The sequence below is a fragment of the Budorcas taxicolor genome, chromosome 9, assembly GCF_023091745.1.
Source record: "Budorcas taxicolor isolate Tak-1 chromosome 9, Takin1.1, whole genome shotgun sequence".
Classification (NCBI taxonomy): domain Eukaryota; kingdom Metazoa; phylum Chordata; class Mammalia; order Artiodactyla; family Bovidae; genus Budorcas; species Budorcas taxicolor.
The window spans coordinates 56,146,715-56,174,081 of NC_068918.1; the positions used below are offsets into that span (position 1 = coordinate 56,146,715).

The following is a 27,367-nucleotide window of genomic DNA, read 5'->3' on the forward strand; positions in this document are numbered from 1 at the left end:
ATGGCCGAGAAACGGAGGGGCTCGCCGTGCAGCATGCTAAGCCTTAAGGCTCACGCCTTTTCGGTGGAGGCACTGATCGGCGCCGAGAAGCAGCAACAGCTTCAGAAGAAGAGGCGAAAGTTGGGCGCGGAGGAGGCGGCCGGGGCCTTAGATGACGGTGGCTGCAGCCGCGGCGGCGGCGCCGGCGAAAAGGGCTCCTCCGAGGGAGATGATGGCTCTGCGCTCCCGCCGCCGGCTGGGGCGGCTTCCGGGCCCACCCGGAGTTGCGCAGACCTGGAGCGGAGCTGCGGCTCCCGCGGAACCGCGGGTGAGTCGGCCCCTCCCGCCTGAACTTCTTCCCTGCACGTCCCCTCCCAGTCCCGCGGGCCCGTACCGCCGCGGAGAACCTGAACTTCTGCGAGTTGTGGGCATGCGAGCGTGCGGTGTCCCTATGCACCCAGGGCAACTCAGTCACAGCCGCACTAGCGGTGGGTGTCAGGGCTCAAAGCTCCCGCTGCCCTGGCCGCTCCTCCGCGCAACTCGGGTCACAGTCCAGACGGTTAAAATGCCGCTTCCAGTCTGGCTTCTCAGGCGGCCGCCGCCCACTAGGCGAAGCTCACCCGTAGCAGCTGCAATTTGCGGCACTCAGCGGTGCAGATCTGTGCTTTCCGCATCTGCTTCCCTTGGGCTTCTAGCCCCTGGGTGCTCTTTTTTATTTCCTAACTTTTCAAAGCTAGAGAGTGGGGTGAGCGACGGCGTACCCCCTCCCCCCCGAAACCGAAACAAATGCCTAAACCATTTGGGCAAACCAGGAAGAGGGCGGTGTGTTTGCAAACGTGGTTTCCCAAGGGCTAGCAGAGCGGTTCCCTTGCCTCCCCCCACCCTTGGTTCCCGCTGCCAAGGCCGACGGCGATGTTGGGCTTGTTTTTCGCGCTCTTCTTATTCCCTGTGCTGCTTTGCTAAGACGCTCCGGACGGCCGGGGAGTTTGGCTAGAGCGGTGTCTGGAGAGATTTCTAGAGGATGCTTCCGGCCGGGCCCTAAGCAAAGACGAGGATTGCGAAGCGAGGCCCAAGCATCTGAGACCAGGAACCCGAGCGTCAGGCGCTTTTGCTCTGTGCTCTCCATGGCTCCGGTGTATCCGGCACGGATCCCAGACTCCGGCTGCGGCACGAAACTTATTTTGGGGCCTTGACCCGGCGGAAGCAGGGAGGGTGGGGTGGACTTGGGCCGCACGCCTCTTCAGGACTTGAGACTTGGGGACCAAGAGGGCCCTACTTGAGCGTCGAGTGTCCGTCCCTTCGGCGGGCGGAGCAGGTATTTACCCACCCGTGGGCCTGTTACTAGGGCCGAATGGCAGGAAAAATTCCGTTTCTCCCGCGGCCCTTATCTCTCCCCAGCCGCCCTCGGAGGGTTTATCTCCCCACTAGGCTTCCCATCTCGAGCCCTCACCGGTACCCCCTCTCTGCCCTTTGCTGCCCAGGCGGCTGTGAGGATGGCTTCCTGCAGGGCGCTTCCCCGCTGGCATCCCCAGGAGGCTCCCCGAAGGGGTCCCCGGCGCCCACCCTGGCCCGGCCCGGGACCCCGCTGCCCTCGCCGCAGGCCCCGCGGGTGGATCTGCAAGGAGCTGAGCTCTGGAAGCGCTTTCACGAGATCGGCACGGAGATGATCATCACCAAGGCGGGCAGGTAAAGGGCAAGCTGGTGCGAACGGCCCGGGCCCTGGCCTCATTCCACGCCTTAGTGGGTGAGGGGAAAGAATCTGCAGCACGGTGGTGTCTCTGGTTAGCAGTTTGTACAGATAAGACGAGGCCCTCGGTAGTGATTCACTTTTGAGACCGACTTTGCCTACCTAACCTGGAATGCAGTCGGCGCGGGGCACAGCCCAGCAGTCCTCTCTGGATGCTGCCAGAAGTCACTGTGGCCGCCGAGGCGGTGACGGTGACTACTGATATTCCGTGGGCAGAAGTGTTAAAGATTCGTGATCCGACTTAGCATCTGTTCAGGTATTTAGTTAGACTTTCGTTATATTTCTGAAACTGTGGAACAGATTATCCACCATTACCACTACCCCTTTTTTAAAAAACGTAGTTTACTCTTTAGCAAAACTGTCGTTTGCTTTTATAGATTCGAAACTTCCAATTGCTTCTTCATCCAAAGATTCGCTGGGAGTATGAGAATGTGCTGTGTTATACTATCTTGATATTAGATTAGGATGAAAATTACTGGAATTATCTGTAAACCGTGTTTAATCCCTGCAAAAACAATTGCTCTGATTTTTAAAAACCATTCTTTCTATAGATTCACAGCTACTATAGTTTTTTTTTTTCCCCCAAAGTGAAATCCAACAAATTAACCTAAATTTGCTGAGGAATACCAAAACAAAATTTGTAAGTTTTATCTATTTTTTAAAAGTGTGCAATTTCCACATCCATCAGTTAGTAAAATAAATGGATTTGTTGCACAGATCATGTTAATGTGAAGGCGCACAGAAATATTTCCGTTTTTAAGTTTTCAGTTCATTTAGTGCAGTGAAATCTATGACTACTATTCCCCAAAAGAAACTTTTAACACACACAACTCTTTCAGGGAGTACACATGGCAAAAACCTGGATAGTATAAAAGTATCCAAACTTATTAGAAATTACAAAAACATTTTATTGAATCCATATGCTACCTTCTACATTTTCACAGAGCTTTTATTAATGATCCAAATTCAGTCTTCAACAACACAAAGCAACAGTTGTCTTATAAAGGATGTAGTTAAACACCTTTACTCTTTATCTTACAGGTGCACTGAGAAAAACACTTAAACAGCCAGTGTATTAAACTGTTCTCATGCTTAGTTAGGAATAATGGACTTTCTTTTCTCTGAAGTGGTCTTTAATGGCATTATTGTTATGGAAACATTTTTGGTAAATAACAGTACTAAAATTTGTGTTATAAGGTTAAATTAGCAAAAATTAGACTACCTGGAAGGGTCCTAGACATAAATCAGTAGATGAAAGTTTTTTGTTTTTTTCTTAAAGAAGGAGTTATATATATACATATATATATACACACACACACACATATATATACACAATAATTTGCTGTTGTATTCCTTGTTGCTGTGCTTTTTAAAAAGATAGATGCATTTACTTTAGTATCTCCTTTGATAAGCATCTCTGGGAAGCTGAAAGAAATGTGGGTTTCACTTGTTTTAATTAGCAAAGTTGTGAGTAAGTGTGGTTAAATAAAGTATTTTCAGGGCATGGTGGGGGAAGGAATGATTTGGTAAATATACATTGTGTTTAGTTTCTGCTTTCAATAAAGAAGTTTTACTATACCTTTCAAATTTAGAGCAACTTTTGCACTTCACCTTTACCATGCGGCAGACAGGAAGTCCTGTCTCAATAAAGAACATATTGTTTGGTTATGGCATGGCACATTGGCTCCTTGTGCTTTTTTATAACCCTTTTAAAATTTCACATTATAATATATTTTATCACTTTTAGAAATTCATATTTTCTATTTCTACTATTTGGAACCATTTATTATTTGTTTTATTAAAGTCAGCCTGCTTACTGATTTTTGTTTAAAAAATAAAGTGCTTTTTGTACCATTATTTTTTCAGAATATATATATGTGTATGTGTGTGTGTGTATTTGGCTTTTAGGTATACTGACATTTCAGTAAACACAGAATGCAAGAACAGGTATAACAAATTACATTTAAATGATTCCATTTTGATACATCCCGTGTTCAGATTCTTTGGATTACATTTGCCAAAGTGAATGCTATAAATTTGTCCACATGAAAAGTACAGAGTCAAGAGCTTTCTTTGCTTATTCATTCTTCAAGCATAATCATAACCCCAAACAAAACCCAAACCGTCTTTCCTCCCCTTTCTTATACATAGGCGCATGTTTCCAGCAATGAGAGTGAAGATCTCAGGATTAGATCCTCACCAGCAGTATTATATTGCTATGGATATTGTGCCAGTGGACAACAAAAGATACAGGTACAGTGATCAGATGGGTACAGAGGATAAGAAAGCCCCAGGATTTTATAGGCTATGCGGATTTCATCTGTACTGACTATGATATTTGTTTCCAGAAGCTTGTAGAATGATTGGATACACAGTCCAACCCCAGTCACTTGCAGTAGTCTAGATGGTGCCTTCTCTTGCAGTAAATGTGAACATTTATTTTTTGTTTTGTTTTTAATAGATACAGAAATGTCTTTAAGTGTTGAGGAATTTTAATAAGCGGCCAGTTTAGCGTTGGTAAGCTAAGTATGTCTTTTATGTTGATCACATTTTGATTAGGATTTTGAGAGGAAATATGAAGTAAAATTTGTAGATGTACATAATAGTTAAACTGTTTCAATTTCTTCCTGATTATTTTGTGACCTTTAAATAAATTCCCCTTATTTTGTTATGTACAAAATCATAACTGTTTACAGGCTTTTTTCTCTTTAATATGAGAAAATTATTGAAGATTTTTTATAATTTAGGAAAACAAAATAATAACTCATTATGATATCAAGATATCTTGATATCAAGATATCAAGACCATCTTTAAGCTGGTAGTGAATTTGTTATCTTATTGTTGTTTTTTTGTGGCTGATAACAGAATTTTTAAAAATTATTGTAATATTTGGGTTTTGAGAGAATATATTTATCTAGATATAAAGTAAAGCTGGAAAAGATACTTTCTTCAGTACCAAACCAAACTTTGCTTTTCCTTCTGTGAGTAAACAAATCAACAGTCTTCAATGACAATAATTTTTATTTTCCTGGGGAGTTGAAAATGCTAACATTTAAAGGAAATTCTGAGTGGCAAGTTGGAAGACCCTGCTTTCAATTGTGGTCTTTTTTGTTTCTGTCTTTTAAATAAACACCTAGAACATTTAGTAAGTTTTTAAATGAAATCAGATTTGGTTTTTATTACTATTTAAGATTTAGGGAGTCACTTTTTGGAAACAGGTTTATGATGTCAAAAGTATACAGATTTAATTAGTAGAGGCACATATGGAATGCTAAAAATATGGGTAGTAAAAAGGACAGTTTTATGATTTGCATTTTGTGTATAAGTTGTATCGCTTATTTTAATTAAATAATTCATTAGGGAGTTTTGTTAAAATTGTCTACTACATGATAGAAGCTAGAAGTGCCTTGAAGTTTATCTTTAAGTACATTTGGTTTAAAATCCATATTCTAATTTGGGTTTGTACAGAGGAAAACAGTGTAATTCTAGTGAGTTTAGAAATCTTTCCTTTCTCTTCTAAGTTTGGCTTCTATTTCTTCCTCCAAATCTCTTCCATATATTTTGGATGGCTTATTTTATTTAATTGATCCTTATTAGTCACATATAAAACAAGAAAATTTTCAAGTATTAATACTAAGATGCCAGATTTTAAAAGATCAAATTCTTAAAACATAAATTTGCTTTCAGTTGAATTGCTTTTCAAGAAAAATTTGTTTTCAGCATTTGTATTTAGAATGATTCACAAAGAATATGTAACATGTAGCATTTATTCTCTTAGTGGGTATGAAATTTTGAACTGTTCAATATGCATACTTCTCAAAATTTTGACAGAGCATATTGTTCTATTTATTTTGGCAATAGCTCTGTATCCATTGTGCTGCTTTTTCTTGCATTTCTAAGATTTATTTTCCAACTTTTTCAGCAATACAAGAAATAAATATTTTGGCTCATTCTCTGCTATCAAAGAATAGTATTTGGTCAAATGAAAAGTGACTGTGATTTATTAGAATGTAAAATTCATATTCACAAAAGCCCATGCACAGAGCTTATTTATTGAAATTACACTGTATCAATTAAGGGAAATTGTTTTTATTGTTATTCTTAATTTTGTGATAATGTATTTTTTCCCAAGAAAAGGAATTAGAGAATAGAAGGCATATTGAATTCAAAAGAGAATGAAATGTGTGAACATAGCTGAAACAGTGGGCCTCACCAGGGATATTATGAAAATACTTCATGCTATTTTAAAAAGAAAATTTCCTACTATACTGGTAGAATTCTTTGAGACTATTCATAAATTGTTGCTTTAAATTGTATGCCATATTTTAAAACAAAAGGAAGACAAGCATCCAAATATATAATTTCATTTTCTATCCTTTTCTAAATTAATCATTGATACACTAGTTTCTAGTTTTTTACTTCGTCTGTTTTAAACTAACAATAAGTGATAGTCTGAATATAAGATTAAACATTATTATCTTATATACTACTTGAAACATTGTTATTTAAGTGTGTTACTTTTATAGAGTCAGTGTAGTTGACAGACATAAACAAGTAGAATAGGATGTTTTGCCTCTTAATTAGAAAAGTAATATTATTTAGATAAATTGTAATTTTAAAAGTTTGATGTATATTTTAATTAGTGGTATAAAAATTTAAAGATTTTCTGACAATAATAAAAGAGAATTAGAGGAGATAAAAGTCTATGTTTTATGATTATACAAACTTTAAATTAAACTGAATTTTAACTAAATTAAACTGAATTTTCAGTTTCTAGTGTAATGGAGTTAGAAAAAAATAATTCTAAATAATAGATGGGACTTTTTTCCCTAAAAAAATACATTTACTGTACATTCTGACAATTTCCCCTTGACTTTCTACCATGTCTCTCATCAGTTTGAACAGAAACCTAAAATGAGGAGTGATAAAGAAAGTTAGACCGTTGAAGATATAACTCTCAGGTATTTTTGAGATTTCCTTAAAGCAGAGCTTGACAACTTAATAGTTTCTTCAGGTCAATTACATATCCAGAAGAAAAATGGAAACCATCAGAATATAGACAGAATGTCTAACGTGAATAAGTGTGATTTATCCAAATTGAAATTCTTGCATTTATGGTGGAAATAGTGTGCATATTTTTCACTAAAACCTTAACATATCACCTTGAGTGGTCAGCAGGCTAACACTGCTTCAGAGAGTTTTTTAAAAGTGTTTGAATTCTTATTTTATACACATTGAATCTAAAGAGCAAATCCTTGAATTTTAGACTTAAAAGGGTGCCTGTTTTGTCTGAGTCTACAGAGTTGGAAATTCCAAGAAAGCAACAACCCAAAAAACGGAGCCTTGTCTTTGCCTTCTAGGTATGTTTATCACAGCTCTAAATGGATGGTGGCGGGCAATGCTGACTCCCCTGTGCCACCCCGCGTGTACATTCATCCAGACTCACCTGCCTCAGGGGAGACTTGGATGAGACAAGTGATCAGTTTTGACAAGCTGAAGCTCACCAACAACGAGCTGGACGACCAAGGCCACGTGAGTAGAGGGCCTCCCTAAGTTGCCTCCATTGGATGGAACGCCCATTATCTATACTGTGTCTGCCTGAAGGAAATGAACTTTTCTAAGATCATGACATTCCTCTCCTGGTTGACTAGAGTGTGCACAGTTGTGCAATGTCAAGGTTACATTTTCATCAGAGGCTATGCCTGTGGCCAGAGTATTCTATGAAGCTTTTAATAGATAAAACTGGATACTGCATTTGTGTTGGAAGATAATTTTAGCCAACACATTTGTTTGAAATTTCATAAAGTGATAATTATTATACTTTGAACATGAATTCTTGAAGTTGGGTGAACAGGGATAATGATTTATGGTGTCCTGCCTGTATCCTCTTCCTTTCCCAGGGGAGGCTCATCACTTGTCAGTGGTGGCCCAGGCTTATGTTATCTGTGTGTTCCATCTGCAAGCTCCCAATTGTTTTGTAATGACATCCAATGTGTCAAAATATGTTGTAATAATAATTCCTTTTCATCTGAAATATGAAATATATGCTAAAGTCAGTAGTTTCAATAATATAGTCATTTTTAACACTAATGATTTTCACACTGTTGTTTGTAGGTGTGATATCTACGTTATTATCGATGTTTTAATAAATAAGAAACACTGGATATGTGCTGATTTCCACCCAGTGCTAGCATTTCTGTTAGATTTCTGTTATTTGAGAGAGTTTTGACTGAAGCAGGATTGATGTGCCTTTTGAAGAGTGTATCGTACATAAAAGGAATACCAATTCATTCATTTCTCAAAGAGGTGACATGAAGATAGCTTATTTATGGGCCAATCTTTTAAAACATAAAATGCAAACTGTCGTAAGATGGTAATATAGTGATGACAGGATGTGATTTGTAAGTTGCTAGACAATATCTTAAGCAGTTGACCTTAATGAAGACATTCAAGTACACATTTCATTGTGGTACAGATGCAGTATCTGGATTTGTAAGACTCATCTCTCTCAAACTGCCAGTGCTTTTTATTTGTTGCCTTTTGTAATTTGAAGCCTAGTACATTTCACTTCTGAATTATACAACTTCTTGTCCTGAATTTTAGTACATTACTTTCTCTTTTTTTTCTTTATGTACATAGTCAGGTTGTAACAGTTCTTTTTCACTTGACTTCAGTGAAAGAACATTAGTTTCTTCTCTCTCAAGGAGGGAGCTAAGTGTGAAATTTTGCCAGTGTGTCCATTGAAGAGTCTTTACTTTTTTTTTAGAATAAAAAATTGAAAAATAAATGGCACTTAATGTTGATGATTTTCAAAAGCTTAAATATACTCTATTTTTTGGAGTTCTATAGTTTCAGTATATATATATATATATATATATATATATTTATTTATTTATTTATTTTTGAGTACATATCTTTTAAAGAGATAATGGATCTAAAAACTATATGCTGTCCTAGATAAGATACAAATGACTTTAAATAATTTAAATAAATATGGTGATTTTATAATTCTAATTCTGATCAAATTACTGGCTTTATACCTAATACCTAATATATAGTATTAGAGGTAGTAATTTATCTGTCTGTGTGATTTTAGCTTCATAATTTCACTAGATTCTATTTAAAACAGCTTTCTCTAGAAAAACAGAACCAACAGATTATATTATACACACACACATACACACACACGAGAGAGATTTATTTTAGGGAACTGACTAACACAGATGTAGGGCTGGTAGGTCCAAAATTTGCAGGGTGGATTGGCAAAGCCCAGGGAAGACCTGATATTACAACTTGAGTCTGGAGGCAGGCAGTCTGGAAACAGAATTTCCTTTTCCTCAGTGGACCTCAATTTTTTTTTTTCTTAAGTTTTTTAACTAATTGGATGAGGCCCACCCATATTACAGAGGATAATATGCTTTACTCAGACATCTACTGTTTTGAATCACACAGCATTTGTTTAAAACACAAAATAACAGATTGCCAATTGAACCCCAGTTGTTTATACCTGAATAATTATAATATTTCACTATTAAGAAAAATAAAAACGCAGAAAACAAGCAATATCTATAGAAGTGTGTCATCTTCCCCAAATTTTGTTTTCTTTTAAAGTTGTGGCAGGATGTAATACTTTAAAAAAAGTAGTGTGTGGGGGGAATGGAAAGAGAAAAATATGTACCTATACATTTTGGAAGCAAGAAAATTGCCTTTGCTATTAGTAGAAATCACGTATTGCTTGATACTAGAGGAGGAGGTAGGAGGGAGAGTACTCTTGCCTGTTATTTATTTAAAAACAAAAGTTTTGAAGACTTTGTAAAATGTAGTAAGAGATGAAAAGCCATAGTCTCTGGCTTCAGTGATTTTCTAACTCAGACAAAAGAGAAGACTAGCACACAGATTCGGAGAAAGAAATGGCAACCCACTCCAGTGTTCTTGCCTGGAGAATCCCAGGGATGGAGGAGCCTGGTGGGCTGCCGTCTATGGGGTCGCACAGAGTCGGACACGACTGAAGCGACTTAGCAGCTGTAGCAGCAGCAGCACACAGATTATTGCGCTGTCAGAGCAGCACAGTACGGCAGCCATTTTGTTCCAGCCAAGAGAGATTGGGAAGGCCGAAAGTGTCTGTTATTTTATTTATTTATTTTTTTTTGCTCAGTTTTATCATCCCAAATAAGGTAGTCATATTCTACTGTTGATGTGATTCAGAGTCTGAGAAGACAACAGTACTATTGTGATGGGACTAACTTAGTCGCTTTCTTGATGAAGGGACCTCGCAGGGACTCTCACCCCTCTGCCTTCATATGATAGGCAGCATCAGAACTAAGTAACATGCTTCTTTTGACTCAAACCTAGTGTCTTTTTTAAAAAAGTAATTTATTCTGCTTCATAAGAAGTAAAGAAATTGAAGGAGAGTCAGAATTGTGAAGAATATATATGAAAAGGAAATTGGAAGACTAGTAATGGCTAAATTTTAAAATATTAGTTATCCCACCAATGTCAAACCTAATGTCTTTAACATGGGAAAAATGTGTATTAACCTACACATGAGAAAGAAGCCTGTGTTTATGGACAGAGATTTATGTTACTATCTGTGCTAATAGACAGTATCCAAAAGAAAAAATATCCTCTGTCTAAACAGAACAGAGAATATAGAACATGCAGATCAGATTATAATTATTTGAGTTTCAGTAATGGATATTATCATTGTGGTCTTTTTGTTCATAAGGGCAGTGGTTCTCCTAGTTCTACTTGTTCTAATAAAAAGCAAATTATTCATGACCGTTTGTCATTATAACTTTGATAGTTCATTAAAAAACAAATAATGCTATTTTATATACAGGAACTAAGGCTTGTTTAGCATTCCCTAAAAGTTTGTAGGGATATACTAAATTGCTATAGGTAATATTGAGAATACATTATTTTTTTTAATAATTTTCAGGTTACTGTTGGCAGTTACCCTTTAATGTGTAAACATAGGCATGCCTCAGCTATTTCTATACCCTACTCCCAGTATATCCCACCTTAAATAATTTTGGAGATTGTGTAAGGATATAAACAAATAAATACTATTAAAATATATAGAGCTGTATGGAGAAATCTGCTTGAGAGAAAAAAGATTTCATAAAACAAGAATTTACTTTTCATTGACTAGTAAACAGAAACCTAAAGAACTTTTTGTTTCCTTCACTTCAAGTCAGTTAACTCTCATCCTTTCAAACTGACCATGCCTTTTATTTTTGTTTAATGTAAAGTGACTTTTTCCAATTTTTCTCCAGCTCTGGAATTTATGAATCATTAGAATTAAATCTTGCTTTTTCAGACTTTTAATCTGATTACAGCCAGACATACATTTTATGTTTAACTTAGTGTATACACACATACACCCCACCAACAGGCAGTGTTTTGCAAAACAGAACTTATCCTTACTAAATACAGCACGTTCTATTTTTCTACTTTATTTGCTAATTTTACTTATCTAAAGATTTCCAGTTGTAACCCTTTAAATTGACTTTATGAGTCATGAATAATTTGAAATTCTGTCCTTTTATATATCTGGAAAAAAACTTTTCCAGAGGTTGCCGACTTGTGTTGTGTCCCCCCAGATGACAATGTCCCCTCTCGTCCTTTATTCAGACTCATGCTATCCCTCCGTCAGCCATGTGTGGTGAGTATCATCATTAGATTTACTCTCCAGGCATTTCCTCCACTGATAGAAAGAAAATTTTAGGGTTAGAAAAACCTCACAACTGTTGGTTAATAATGGAAGGTAAACACATTCTTTTGGGGCAGCAAACACACTGTGTAAGTAGAGAGATGTTTAGGTTGACCAATGATTCTGAATTTGGTTTATTAAACTGTGCACTTCCTGAAAAGCATGAGGCAGGTCAACCAACCATTGTGTTTTCTTTTTTTTTTTTTTTCTCAGACTTTTGTTTAAGCATTTCTCCAAACTTCTAACACTTTAAAGCTTGAATTCAAGTTGTATAGCTCAGGAAAGATATAGATTTGTTAATTAAACTCATTAGTGAATAATTGAATTTGGATTTCCAGCAGCACATAGAAAGTCTCATTGGATGAAGCTGTTTCTTTACCTACCTCCTCTACCTTGAAAGTGTAAAACAAATGAAGAAGAAAACATTCATCCACAATTCCATCATCTAGAGATGACCACTGTTCATATCTTTGTATGGGTCCTTTTACTGTCTATTTTTATGTAGTTATGGTAAGTTTAAAAACAACTCGGATCCTTTATTCTAATTTAGGATTTAAAAAGAAGTGTTTCATTATGTGGCTAAAAATGTTCTAAAAGCGTTAGTAATGGCTGAATTATGCTGTAACCATTGTGTGGATTTTCATTTACCTAACCAATCTATTCATGTCAGTGGTTTATAGTTTTTCCACTGTTATAAATGGTGCATTGCACATCTTTGTACATGAAACACTTTTTGGGATTTGGAATATTTCCTTAGGATAAATTCTCAGAAGTGGAATCATTGGGCAGAAGGCAGTTGAACCATATTATCAGATTCCTCGAGTTAGTCTGAGAGCTTTTTCATCCCCGGGCATCTGGGTTTTGGAAGCCTTGTTGTGATGGAAGCACGAATGCTGGGCTCTCCAGGCAAACCAGAGACTTTGTGAACCACACATAAGGCAAACCCTGGGGTATCCTTAAAATCCCTTTGCCCTTGAGTAGACATGTTCTAGTTACCAACAGAGGAAAAATGTTCTCTGAAGAACATCTTGGTGTGCAAATACTTATTTTTAGGGGATGGGTGTGGTGGAATTAAAATAATCATTTCAATCTCATTTTTAGTTTTATTGGTTTGGACTCTGTGTCCCATTAGGTTCATTATAAATAAAAATGCTGATGAATTTATTCTTGTGTTTTCAGAAACAGAAAATGTGATGCTATATTCATATGGTTGCACACAGGGCTTCAACCAAAATAATTATTTGCCTTTTTTTTTTTTTTTGTATGCACACTTTCCGAACAGCTTCCTAATTGTCTCACTCCAGTTTTGATACACTTTATTAAATTGGGACTTTCACAGCCTTGGGTATCTTTATTTCTAACTGGGATTTGTTTAACACACTCAATATTTAGTCAAGGGGTTGAGGTTGGGTAGAAGTTGCTGATAAATTTGTCTTCTCTTTTCTTGATATAGATTATACTTCATTCTATGCACAAATACCAACCGCGAGTCCACATCATCCGTAAAGACTGTGGGGATGATCTTTCTCCTATCAAGCCTGTTCCATCTGGAGAGGGAGTGAAGGCATTTTCCTTTCCAGAAACTGTTTTCACCACTGTCACCGCCTATCAGAACCAGCAGGTATTGTTTTCAGAATTGGAATCTTTCTAGATTTTTAATTTCATGTGCAGATTAAAAGCTAGCTCTCTTTTTACTCTATCTGAAAGTTAAGAACGGTCATAAGTGCTTGCCATGTATGACATCCAGAATGTATATACATATATATATATATATATATATATATATATATCCCCCCACCTGTCAACGCAGGAGACGTAACAAAAGGGGTTTGATTTCTAGGTCGGGAAGATCCCCTGGAGGAGGGTATTGCAACCTACTCCAGTATTCTTGCCTGGAGAATCCCATGGACAGAGAAGCCTGGTGGGCTATGGTCCGTAGGATTGCAAAGAGTTGGACGTGACTGAAGTGACTTAGCATGCATGCATATGTAGTAATAATTATTTATCCAAGATGCCTATGTAAAGCTACTCTAGTGAAGATTTCTTCAGACCAGAATGTCTCTCATGACTGGCAGTGTAGGTTTACTTTCCATTTTGAGACATTGAATCCTGATGTCATAATTAAAATTAGAAAGCATGTGTACTGACTACGAAATAGACCTGTAGAACATGAAAGTGAGTTATATCGCAGGACATGAGATTTGTCAGCTCACTTTATTTTAGAGCTGACATCCATGTGTTATGGGAAGTTTTTCAGAATCATTTATCCTTCTTATATGTACAAGAGTGCTATTTCTTTAATTGTGATAGAGGGTTATACATACCCTTACTGTCTGAGAGATGAGCAATTGTGGAGTAATCCTTTCATTAAATTAGAAATAATTTGAGAAGTGAAATATTTCTTTTCTCTATAAGTGAGCATTAATATATGTCATTATTTAAGGCTGTATCAAGCAGGTGGAAAATTGAATGGAGGCAATTATTTGACCCATGCAATTTTCTGGCCAGTTTTCTTAAGAAATAGCAATGTAGCAGAGCAATGTGGTCTGTGGTAGATTTTTTTTTTTTTTTCATTTTCAAAGGTCAGCAGCATTATTTTAGATTTTCACTTCTCTTGACATTTATATACATCTCAGTCAACAATCTAAGGCTTTAAGCTCTCTGTTGTGTTTTCTTTTGTTTTAAATCTTCTTAGGAGATTGAACCCTGCCCTGTGAGTTCTCCCTTAGGGCTGAGAGGCTCATCTGCTCTCATCCATGGGTGACACCACCCAAGCTGTCCTGTCCTCTCACACTCACATTGTCACACTTTTTATGTAGGCTTTTAAGAAGGAACATGAAATTAACCTTTAAAAGGGCTGAAGAAAATTAAGATTTTTTTTTTTAAGATATAGCCCCTTTTCAGGGCTTCTCAGGTAGCCCTAGTGATAAAGAACCCACCTGCCAATACAGGAAATGTAAGAGATGTGAGTTCAATCCCTGGGGCATGAAGATTACCTGGAGGAGGGCATGCCAGTCCACTCCAGTAGTCTTGCCAGGAGAACCCCATGGATGAGGAGTCCATGGCAGTCTACAGTTCATAGGGTCACACAGAATCGGACACGACTGAAGCGACACATGCACGCTCCCTTTTAGTCTTTATTGATTTAGTTACAATATTTCTTCTGTTTTCTGTTTTGTGTTTTTGGCTGTGAGGCATGTGGGATCTTATCTCTTCAGCCAGGGATGGAACCGGAAGCCCCCTTGTTAGAAGGCAAAGTATTAACAACTGGACCACCAGGAAGTCCCAGGAATATATTCTTAAAATATATCAATCATAGAAAATGATTTTTTTTTCAGGAAAAATACAGTGTATAAGGAGAAAAGAGGCATTTTGTACTTTTGATACCTTTTAAACAACCCTGTTAGTCTTTCTTCTCTGTCTCTGTCTCTAATTGAATTATGCATCCAATTAACTGTGTATTAAATGTTATTTTAAACATGTATTTTCTCCAAGCCTCTTTTATACAATAAACAAGATACAGTGGGTTTTTGATACATATTGGTGACTAACTCCAATTCGCAAATGCTGATAAATCAGTTAAGAGGATGGAAAAGTTGGAAGAAAGGAAATTGATCATGAAAAATGCAGTAGTTCTTTTTTTTTTTTTTGACTTCCCAGCTGTATTTTGAAGAACTTATGGGAAATTGGCAGGCTTCCATGCCTGGTGGTTACCAGCATAAGCTCTGAAACTTGGGGTCCCAGTCCACTTCTATGGCCGAGTAACCTTATAATCATAAAGAACTTAAGCTGGTATAAAAGAAAACATAAAATTGGGATAATAACTACATCTAAGTTGCCATGAGAATTAAATGAAATAATATGTGCAAAACTCATATTACAGCATACATGGTATGCACATAATAGATGTGATGTCAGTATAATGATGCTGGTGATTGCAATGTACCTCTGTTTAAACAAGCACTATGATATAAATCTGAACTTTTTTATTTTTTTAATTTAAAATTTTATTTATTTATTTATTTTAATTGGAGGCTAATTACTTTACAATATTGTAGTGGTTTTTGCCATACCTGAATCAGCCATGGGTGTACTTGTGTTCCCCATCCTGAACCCCCCTCCCACCTCGCTCTTCATCCCATCCCTCAGGGTCATCCCAGTGCACCAGCCCTGAGCACCCTGTCTCATGCATTGAACCTGGACTGGCGATCTGTTTAACATATGATAATATACATGTTTCAATGCCATTCTCTCAAATCATCCCACCCTCGCCTTCTGCCACAGAGTCCAAAAGTTTGTTCTTTACATCCGTGTCTCTTTTGCTGTCTCGCATATAGGGTCATTGTTACCATCTTTCTAAATTCCATAATATGCGTTAATATACTGTATTGGTGTTTTTCTTTCTGACTTAATTCGCTCTGTATGATAGGCTCCAGTTTCATCCACCTCATTAGAACTGATTCAAGTAACATTCTTTGTAATAGCTGCAAACTCTTTTTTTTTAATTATTTATTTTTATTTTACTTTACAATACTGTATTGGTTTTGCCATAAACTCTTTTTTAAAATGCTATTTTTTACTATGTTTTTCCATTTATTTATAGCTCAGAAATATTTTTTAAACTTCTTCCCCTGCACTTTATTTTTTTATTTTTAATTTTTTTATTGGAGTGTAATTGCTTTACAGTGTTGTGTTAGTTTCTGCTGTACAACAATATGAATCATTCATATGTATATGTGTATATCCCCTCTGTCTTGAACCTCCTTCCCACCCCACCCCACCATCCCACCCCTCTAGGTCATCACAGAACCCCAAGGTGAACTTCCTGTGCTATACAGCAGCTTCCCATTAGCTATCTATTTTACTCATGGTAGTTTACATATGTCAATATTCCTCTCCCAATTTATTCCACCCTCCCCTTTCCCTCTGTGTTAAAATACTGTTTTAAATGAATGTTTAAGTTATTAAGTGTTCTTTAAGCATTATTTAAATGAAAAGATAATTGAGCTATAATGAATTATAAAGAATTCTTTCAATGGCAGAGTGGTAGACATAGTGAATTACTTAGCAGACCCTTACATTATCTTGTTATAATGTAGTTTCATCCACAAACTTGGAGAAGGAAATGGCAACCCACTCCAGTATTCTTCCCTAGAGAATCCTGTGGACGGAGGAGCCTGGTGAGCTGCTGTCCATGGGGTTGCACAGAGCTGGACACGACTGAAGCGACTTAGCAGCAGCATCCACAAACTAAGACAGTAGCATATGGAATACACCTGCCTTCGGTGTTGCAAAGCTGATTGGCAGATGGCTGAAAGTGCACACAACATGATATAGGGGGATTTCAGGTGACTCTCCAAAGATGCCTTTCTTTGCCCGAGTGTCATTCAGCAGTGTTCATTTGTCCTTGACCAAAATGGCACAATTAGAACTTAGTAGATTCTACTAAACCAAGAAACACAGAAAAACAAAGCATGATGTGCTTCTTAGAAAATAGGCTATAAACTTCTCTGGGCAAGATGGAGATATGGTCAGAAACAGATGGGATGTTGTTTATTAGTGTCAATTTCAAGATGGTATAACTAAAAAAAAATTGTTTTTAATGGAGATGATTAGACCACTTATAAAAAATTTTCCCTCATATCTTGGGATCTTCCTGAATAAAAATCTAGTTGTAAGTCAACAAATTATAGCTGTAGTTAAAATGAAGCTATTATTTATTTCTCCTATGTGTATAAGATTGAATCCTATTAAAACCTTCAAGTCATGGTTACCTTTGGTTAGACATTCACTGTAGTGCTCTGACCAGGTCACGACTCCACAGATGAAAGAGGAGATGAGAGCTGTAAAGATGATTTGAGGAGAGACAAAGAAAAATGGAAGGCAGGAATGTTCAAGGAGTATATATTGCCTATTTCTGAAGAACATTAACAACAGTTCAGTGTATAAGTTGCTGTTAAATATAAGTTGGGTATTAGCTGTTCTCCATCACCACTACTGCAAGAGAAGCAGACACATTTCACGGAATTTTTAGGGAAGAATTTTAAAGAGATTGTCAAATGAAGGGCAATTATCAACAGATGATTCAGAATCCCCTTCTCTAGGAATATTAATAGCAAAGCAAACTTTATTACAGTGCTTGGATAGAAGTAGGGGAATGTTCTTTTCATAGCAAATGAATGTCTAGATGACTTAGGAAATATTCTTGTAGCTTTGCTACTAAGATAATAAAATACCGTAGAAACAGGGGAGAAGAACACAGTAGAATCCTCTAACAGTTGATTCTGGAGTTTCTTTTAGTTTTTCCATCACTACCATTTTTTATAACCTTTCTTGGCTTTTATCTTAAGATTTGATGTGATTTTTTTTTTTTTTCCAACTCTGCAGATTACTCGCCTGAAAATAGACAGGAATCCCTTTGCCAAAGGCTTCCGAGACTCTGGGCGTAACAGGTGAGTCTTAGTTAAAAACACTCTGGCTGTGATAAATACACTTGATTTTTATGGTGAGTTTTCCACTACAAAGTAAACAGTTAAATTTACTTACGTGATTCTGAAATCATTTCTGATGAAGTTTAAATTTGTTAATATCATTGAGGCATAAATATAACTTATTTTGGGTGCATCATTGTGGCTTACTCGTTTCTAAGCTGAATGTTGATGTGAAATACTGGGGTAAAAACGGAAGTTCTCAGGGTATACAGTGTGTGCTGCCTCTGAAGGGGCTTTGTAGAAACCTGTGTCTCCAGACCCAGGATCTTTAATATCCCAAGTCAAAATACTGTCTGCATCTGCTCTTGGTTTAGAATTTGCTTAGCAATGTCACAACTATGTATTGATCTCTCTTCGAAATATGACAGAGACTCTTGTTCACTCAGATTTTCAACTAGAATTTGAAACTACTCCCCACTGCCAAGACAGCTGATGTTCTTTAGTTTCCAAATTTGTCTTGGCTCTACTGACAGCCACACACTTGTTTATTTTTTCTGTGTCGTGTTTTATGGTGTTTGTACTAAGTGGGAGAGCTACAGTAATGAATTCCACTCTATTACTCTTTATCAAAAAGCAGATCTCCTTAGTCTGTGTGCCAAGAGTTTTTGAATTTATTGATATGATTCTATTCCAATAGAGTTGGTGTGACATTTTCTAAAATATTTTATAACTGTTGATAGTAATAATAGACTAACGTTCTCCAGATGCCCTCTCTGGGTAAGACTTTGACTTAAATGTTTTGAAAATCATTTTGTTTTTAAAAAGTATTTGAGACATTTTTATCACTTTATTCCAGACATTATTCTAATACTTCTTAAAAACTTGGTATTGATAGGCTGTGGCTAAATGAGGTTGAAACCCTCGATTATCTTATTTTAGGAACAATTTCACTTAAAATTGTAGAGAGAAAACAATCATGTAGGAGTCCAGACTTTTAATTCTTTCAGATGATTGGCTGAGCAAGGTAAGCATAGACAGAGACCTTTTCTCAGAATCAACTTATGTGCCTGCAGAAGACTTGATTTCAGCTTCATGTGCAATGGGCTCTTTTATTTATTTATTTTCTTTTTCAGATTATTTTCCATTGTGGTTTATTATAAGATATATATATATATATATATATATATATATTTTTTTTTTTTTTTTACTTCACAATACTGTATTGGTTTTGCCATACATTGACATGAATCTGCCACAGGTGTACATGAGTTCCCAACCCTGAATCCCCCTCCCACCACCCTCCCCATATCATCTCTCTAGGTCATCCCAGTGCACCAGCCCCAAGCATCCTGTATCCTGTATTGAACCTAGACTAGCGATTCGTTTCTTACATGATAGTATACATGTTTCAATGCCATTCTCCCAAATCATCCCAAATATTATAAGATATTGAATGTAGTTCCCTGTGCTATACAGTAGGACACTGTGGTTTATCTATTTTATATATAGTAGAGTATATCTGCTAATCACTAGTTTATCCCTCCCCCTTTGGTAATGCAGTGGTTCTTTTAAACACCATGCACTGTGAGGACTGGGCATCACCGACCTGATGGACATGAGTTTGAGTAGGCTCCGGGAGTTGATGATGGACAGGGGAAGCCTGGCGTGCTGCAGTTCCATGGGGTCACAAAGAGTTGGACACAACCGAGTGACTGAACTGACTGAATATCAGGACTTAAATGTATGAGAGTAGAATAGCCTCTAACTTAGCGCAGGCAGATCAGTAAGACTGACTAATAATGCAGCTTCTGTCTGAAATCCTTTACTCTGTAGGAAGATTTCCAGGTGTTCCTACCAGACGTCTGCTGTACTGAGATTTTTCTATTGTTTTAGATGTCTCTTTCCATGTGGAGAAAAACTTTGCTTGGCTTTTGTTACATCATTGCATTAGCTCCTAGTTAACATTGCTTTTCAGAGGAGTTTCTGAAAGCTGAATAAATCAGTAACTGAGGTGCTTATTGGTGAGGTGACTGGGAGCCCCTGGGATGATTCCTTTTTCGACCTTGACAAATACTTTGATGAAATCTTCTTGTGACTGACAGCAGAACATTTATCTATTTAAGAACCTTGCATTGCTTTCAGTTTTTGTTTTTGTTTTTTTTTTAAGCAGAGAATGAATTTACTGAAACTCACTGAAACTCCAGGAAGGCAGCAGTGGGACTTGAGACTATACTGTGCTCTGCTTAGGCACTCAGTCATGTCCAACTCTTTGCGACCCCATGGACTGTAGCCTGCCAGGCTCCTCTGTCCATTTAGATTCTCTAGGCAGGAATACTGGAGTAGGCTGCCATGCCCTCCTCCAGGGGATCTTCCCATCCCAGGGATCGAACCCAGGCCTCCTGCGTTGCAGGCAGATTCTTTCCTGACTGAGCCGCCTGGGAAACCATGCGACTATACTGCCAGGACTAATTCCAGGCTCTCCTGTAGGGTGACCTAGCAAAGACCTCACTGCTGTTGACATTGTGGGGTCACATGGCTTGAACACTCTTTTTTTTTTTTCCTTCTACATTTATTGAGATGCCATTGACATACAGCACTGCTAAAGTTTAAGGGGTACCACATAATGATTTAACGCTCATACATCATGAAACGATTATCACAATAAGTTTAGTGAGCATACATCATCTCATATAGGCATAAATTAAAGAAATAGAAAAACAGTTTTTTTCCTTGTGATGAGAACACGTAGAATTAACTTTCTTATATAACATAGAGCAGTGTTAGTTATATTTATCATTTTGTATATTACTGTCAGTTCATTTTTGAAGTGGTAACCTTAAACATTTTTAAAGATGTATTTTGGGTAGTATTTATAGTATAGTGGATAAGCCTGTAAATGGAAGTGAGATGATAGATACATATTGAAAGTGAAAGTGAAGTTGCTCAGTCGTGCCTGACTCTTTGCAAGAGTCATATTAGATACATATTAGGTTGGCCAAAAAGTTCGTTCAGAATAGTTTTCCATAAGATGTAATGGAGAAACCCAAACGAACTTTTTGGCCAACCGATATTGCAAGGCTTCAAAAAGAATTTTAGGTAAGTTGGCACAATTAAAAGGTGTTTTTTTTTTTTCTTTTTTGGATAAGTTAAAAAAAAAATCAGAGGCATCGGTCAAAGTAAACCACTAAGCCTCTTGTTTGGTATCATGAGGTAAAAATTCTAGGTTCAATAGAAATTTTTCTTTCCTTTCACTGTTGAAGGAGTATAAGCCATTGCAGTCATGGTGCTGGCTACTGTTTATTTCCTGATTCTACACCTTTTAAAGTTTTTAACAGATATGAAAAAAATAATGAATTATATCTTAACACTTTTTAAAAGGTTGTTAAACTTTCAAATTTTTATTTTACCCCAACTGTTTAAATAATACCTTAATATAGGAAAAAACCTACTGAGCTTATATATAGCTTCCCTGTTGGTGAAATGAATAGTTTCACTTTTTTTCTCATTAAAATGAATTCTCCTGTTTGTGACAGACCAACTTTTCAGTGCTTATTTTTGAATGCTAAATATCTATGACTCAATATTAACTATCTGTGAATCAATATTAAATACTTTAACATTTTCCACTGATAAATGCAAAAGACACTTTTATGGAAAAGAAAGAATGTGGTAAGCTTTAAAGATTTCTAACTTGCGTGTTATTTTCCGTAAGGAAAAAAAAAAGAGCCCAAGTTATCTATAAGATCAGGAGGGTGCATTGGTGCTGAGGACTTGGGGAAGGGGTGATCTGTTTTTATATATTAATAGAGGAAAAATCCCATGAGAAAAAGTACAAAATATTTCTTTAATACCCCTGATTTTGATGTACTGTTACTACTTTTTAACATACATTCTCTTTTTATTTTTTCTCTATACATGAAATAAATTATGCAGGACAAGAAATTAACTTGGACTTGTGATTTTTTAAACTTTATAAAACAATTTGCTTTAATTAAAAATTATACCTTCCTGGCTATTTATGGTCCTACAGCCTATTTTATAGAAATCAGTAGCTTCAGCCCTTAAAAGCGCTCCTACAGGACATTTGTTACGTGAAGGAGAATTTATGTGCTGAGAATAGTTTCATTCTTCAGTTAGGCCTTAGGGTTGACCCTATAAAATCTTTTACTCAGGAAGGTACAAAAATTTCTTCTCTTTAAATACTTTAGGAAAAAACATAACCATTTTACTAAATAAACTAGGCTATTTGATAGCATAAATTAGGGCAGTGATAAAATGTGGAAATTGTTCAAAGGCATCTTGTATAAATTATCGCCTTGGCTACACTCCTGCAGGAGGTGCCTTTTATCTTTTCTTTAACTAGACGGGAAAAGTCTCCATTACTGGGGAAAATGAAGACTTTTTTTTTTAAAGTCCAGATTCAGCTAATAAATATTTTATAACTGTTTCCTGCAAAATATCTGAAATCCTTTCTGGAACTTGTAGTGTGAAACAGCAGCCTCAAGAAAAATATCAATAGGTCCAAATCAGACCACTTGTAGATCTGTAACCTTCAGAACATCTCATTAAGGCTTAGGGTTACCTATTTGTGAGGATTAGTAACTTCTCCCTAAGAATTTGGAGTATGGGTTTGTATTTGAAACATAGTCAAGTTTATACCGCTAAAGCAAATAATGCACTGATGCTCATCTCCATGGTTAATAAATTTCTAAGTCCTGTAAATATTCATTAATTGCCTCTTAGTAAATTCCCCCTGAGGCCCCTCCAGGACTACTTAGGTATCCTGAATATTTAAAACTGTAATTACAAAAATTCATCTGTGTTTAACAAAACAGTTTAGGACAAAACTGTGTCCTAAATTCTTTAACTTAAAAAAGCTTGTTTCTAGAAAGTCATAAAAAAATTGAGTATTAGTACAAGCTAAAATAAAGTAGTGGAATAAACAGCACCCAGCATTCATGAGGGGCTTCCCAGGTGGTGCTGGTGGTAAAGAACCCGCCTGACAATGCAAGAGATGTAAGAGATGTGGGTTCAATCCCTGGGTCGGGAAGATCCCCTGGAAGATGGCATGGCAACCCATGGCACTATTCTTGCCTGGGGAATTCTATGGACAGAGGAACCTGGTGGGCTACAGTCCATAGAGTCAAAAAGAGTTGGACACAACTGAAGTGACTTAGCATGCATGTATGCACAGCATTCATGAGTCTAGTATTACATGCAACCTGCAGATTATGTGGGGCTTTGAGACTGATATGGCTGCCAAACTTCTCCCTTCAATACTTCACATAAAACATTGTTGAATAGAGTGTTCTTAGACCTGGTTTATAGTCAGCCACAGATACAATGTCTGGTTTGTAAATCGCTTAGTGGTAAACTTTAGGGCTAGGAGAGGACTCAGAACTTTGTATTCCAGTCCTCACTTTGCGGGAAATGGCAGTCCACAGAGCTCCAAACATTTACTCAATGTTAGAGGGTTGTAGTCACAGTCCAGTTCTCCTGACCCCAATTCAGTGTCCTGAGCACTAACTAGTCCTCTCTCTGGGGCACAGTGATTCCATCCAAAGCCAGACTCTGTTCTTCATGCTCAGTGCAGCCCAGGGCAAGTAAGGGAAGACGGTTTTATCTGTATGCACAGGTCACTTACTCTGGGTCTCCCGGGAGTTTTCACCATTTTGTATAGGAGGTGTGACTCTGAAGGGAGTGTTTCTCTAGTCCTAGTTCATAGGTTATGACTTGGAGATGCAGGGACTCTACAGCAGCTATCACATGGAGTCTAAGCTGTTAATCATACTCCCTGTCTTTAAATTTGCATTAAACACAGATTATCTGTATTCACTAAAACTGTATCTGACAATCTCAAGAGGTGGCCTTGTATAGTGTGACACTCAGGAATCAGGCATTTTCTTCAGCAAAGCTGTGAGTTTCATGGAAAGCATAATGTTACCTGAATTAACAGATTGATAAGGGCTGAGATGGTTGAGGGAAAAGTAGAAAGGCCTTGAGAAGGTGCTAGTTGAGTGAAGGGACTCATTTATAGGACCTGGAGGACTTCATTATCTGATATACAATAGGGAAGACTCTGAATCACTTACGGTAGGAGATGCATACATTTTTGTATGTATTTAGAGTAGTCAGCCATGTTTTAAAATTTATAGATATCGTGTGGATAGTCCATTATGAAGTTATCCTATCTCTTTGTGTCCATTCATTAAGCATATGTATAGGCTTTACCGTAATGTCTGATGTTAATACTAGGCCTATGTACCTTAGCGCCCTATGAGATCACCTTGCTGTGGTCCTACTGGAGGCTGGGTGGAGAAGTCAGGGCTGCTGCCCTGAGCCCGTCCTGGCTGTCCTGGGTGTGGTGATCGTGCCTCGGAGAGAGAAGTCAGTTTTCCTTGGATGACTGCTCTTCTCGGCTGGTGGTCAAAGCACTGAATGATGGGTAGAAATGCCTCTTTGCAGGAGCACACTTTTGTGACAGAGTCTTCCTCATCAGAGGGGTAGTAATGAATCAGGGAGAGAGGGTGCTTCCAGATCACACAGAGCCTTGGACTCAGGGCGGCCAGGATGGATGGTCTTCACATCATCTTCCTAGCACAGGGGGCAGCTTTTGTATCCCCTGAGATCGGCTCATTTTTCAGAGAATATTAACAGGACTTGCTGGGTGGTTTATCCTCTTGTGCTTTTGGTGACAGAATAGTAGCTCATCTCCAAACCATTTTTTTTTGATGTGTGTTTGTGCTAAGCTTTTAACCTGCCAATGAGGGAGGCACTGTCAACACCAGTGGTGTTTCCTGAGCAGCTTATTAGTGGTGAAAACTCCAACTGCTCCTAACTTGGCTTCTTGTGTCATTCCCTGTCCTGACCCTTCCATTCAGAATGGGTTTGGAAGCTCTTGTGGAGTCATATGCATTCTGGAGACCTTCACTACGGACCCTCACCTTTGAAGATATCCCTGGAATTCCCAAGCAAGGTAAATCATGAAGTCTCCTGGATCATAGATCTGGTCAGTTCCTACCTAGATGCTCAGGCACTGAAAAATGCCCAAGTCATTACTATTGTCTAACGGCTACCTCATTACCAACATCCTTCTATTACAAGATCCCTCCCTTTTGTGTCTGGTATAGATATGGGCCAGGAAAATGGCCAGTGTGGTCCTAAGTTAAGTTTTGGATGTTTTAGGCTGTTTATGTATTTCGTGACCTTTATTTCACCTTTAATTTTTTTTTTTTTTCTTAAAATTAGAGGTAGACTAGTTGGCCCTGGTACCAGGTGTACTTCACAAGAAATTACAGATACTGGTCCTAGATCAACCTTTTTTGCCCCCTTCTTTCTTCACTTCCTTCAACTAAATTGCCTCTAGGCACGTTTCTCCTGCTGATTTATGATGAGAAGTTCAGGTACACTGAGGTAGCCTTCCCTGAGATCACTGTTGAGCATTTCCAACAAGCCCAGGGCTGGTGTTTCCTCAAAGAGGCTGCATGGAACAGGATGATGCTTCCTTCTCTATGGGATAGCTAGGACTCACAGCCCAACCCTGCACTCAGTCCTGCACTTAATGCCTGACCCTGCCCAGCATCCCCATGAGAACTTAGCATGCTAGGTTTTAAGATAATTATCATTGGGTGGATTGGGCTTTTAGATTATTTTGAGAAGCTATATAAAACACTGTCGCTAGAGCAATGAAGGTTTTACAACCTGTTCAGCCCATTGGAATTCTCTTCTCTCCCTAAGTTCCATCAAGTTGCAGACATCAATCTGCCAGCAAATCTGGGGGGTGGGGTGTGATCAGCCGCCACCACTGTTATTGATTGGAGGCAGGGTTAATCACCCTCTCTATTTCACAGGACTGTTTATCTGTTGGACCTCTGCTCTTGGGTTAGCATATGATTCACCAAACCGCTTTCTGTTTGGAAATGAGATTTTTGAAGTACGAGACTGTTGCCTTATTTTAATAGCCCTGCATGCATAGTAGTCATTGACCCACAGAAGCTTTCAGTGGGAGGTTGCCAGTTCATTTGAGACAGGATGGGTCTGGCCACTTTGTATCTTTCCTTTGAATCCCTTCTTTTTTCTTGCAAGAAAATACATTGATCCAGAGCAAACTCTGCTGAAAAAAAGAGTAAAAAGTGGGTAGAAGTGAGGTGATGGTTATACTTCTGGAAAAAATTACAGAGTAACATTAAATTTATATTTTCTTAAGTTGCTGGGAAAGTCAATCTTTGTAATGTTTATTACAAAATAATGAGAAAACTAATTGAGGGAGAAAATGTGAAAATTTGATGTGGTAGAGTCCTAATACCTTTTTCAAAAAAACAAACAAAAACAACAAAAAGCAAACAAACAAAAAAGACCATCCCTTGGGGAGATAATTTTTCTTGAAAATGTTGAGAGTATCTGTGTTTAAAGTCATTCAGTCTAAATTCAATTACATTACAATTCCTGAGAGCAGAAACCATCTCCTTTTTTTCTTTGTACCTGCCCCGTGTAACAACTCACATCTAGCTCATGTGTACAAAATTGAAAGGAAAAGAGGCTCTTTACATTTCAACTTCTTTTGTAGGAAATACAGGTTCCTCTACCTTACTCCAAGGTTCTGGGAATGGTGTTGCGGCCACCCACCCTCATCTTTTGTCCGGCTCCCCTTGCTCATCTCCTGCCTTCCACCTGGGACCCAACACCAGCCAGCTGTGTGGTCTGGCCCCAGCTGACTATTCCGCCTGCGCCCGCTCTGGCCTCACCCTCAACCGATACAGCACATCCTTGGCTGAGACCTACAACAGGCTCACCAACCAGACAGGGGAGACCTTCGCCCCTCCCAGGACTCCCTCCTACGTGGGCGTCAGTAGCAGTGCCTCGGTGAACATGTCCATGGGCGGCACGGATGGGGACACCTTCAGCTGCCCACAGACCAGCTTGTCCATGCAGATTTCAGGGATGTCTCCCCAGCTCCAGTACATCATGCCTTCACCCCCCAGCAATGCCTTTGCTGCTAACCAGACCCACCAGGGTTCCTACAACACATTCAGATTACACAGTCCCTGTGCCTTGTATGGGTATAACTTCTCCACATCCCCTAAACTGGCTGCCAGTCCTGAGAAAATTGTTTCTTCCCAAGGAAGTTTCTTGGGGTCCTCACCGAGTGGAACCATGACGGATCGGCAGATGTTGCCCCCCGTGGAAGGCGTGCACCTGCTTAGCAGTGGGGGTCAGCAGAGTTTCTTTGACTCTAGGACCCTAGGAAGCTTAACTCTCTCATCATCTCAAGTATCTGCACATATGGTCTGATGAAGCCTTTACGTTAAACTACGTTTGAATCCAGCTAATGTATTTTCTTTCTTTGTTTTCTTTTATTTTTCTTTTTTCTCTTTGGAAAGCAATATGGAAAGAAACTTATCAAGTAGCTTGTGAAATGTATGTATAATAGAAAATGAAGGCTCGCTGAGGTTTTTGACTTCCTCATGGTGAGATTGTGATTAGCTATGGTATATATG

The 27,367-nt window shown here is 38.1% G+C and overlaps 1 protein-coding gene across 1 annotated transcript; it reads left to right on the forward strand.

Moving 5' to 3' along the window:
- On the forward strand, positions 1–27,161 carry TBX18 (T-box transcription factor 18). Its single transcript, XM_052645930.1, has 8 exons — positions 1–307; positions 1,461–1,665; positions 3,878–3,979; positions 7,088–7,259; positions 12,893–13,060; positions 17,827–17,891; positions 24,752–24,846; positions 26,437–27,161. Exons 1-8 carry the CDS (start codon positions 1–3, stop codon positions 27,159–27,161), a joined length of 1,839 nt encoding a protein of 612 aa, XP_052501890.1.
- The last annotated feature ends 206 nt before the right edge of the window (positions 27,162–27,367 follow it).

Coding starts and splice junctions, on each gene's coding strand:
- TBX18 (XM_052645930.1), top strand. CDS start 1: ATGGCCGAGAAACGGAGGGGCTCGCCGTGCAGCATGCTAAGCCTTAAG. Junction 1,666..3,877: donor ATCATCACCAAGGCGGGCAG/GTAAAGGGCAAG, acceptor TCTTATACATAG/GCGCATGTTTCCAGCAATGA. Junction 7,260..12,892: donor AGCTGGACGACCAAGGCCAC/GTGAGTAGAGGG, acceptor TTCTTGATATAG/ATTATACTTCATTCTATGCA.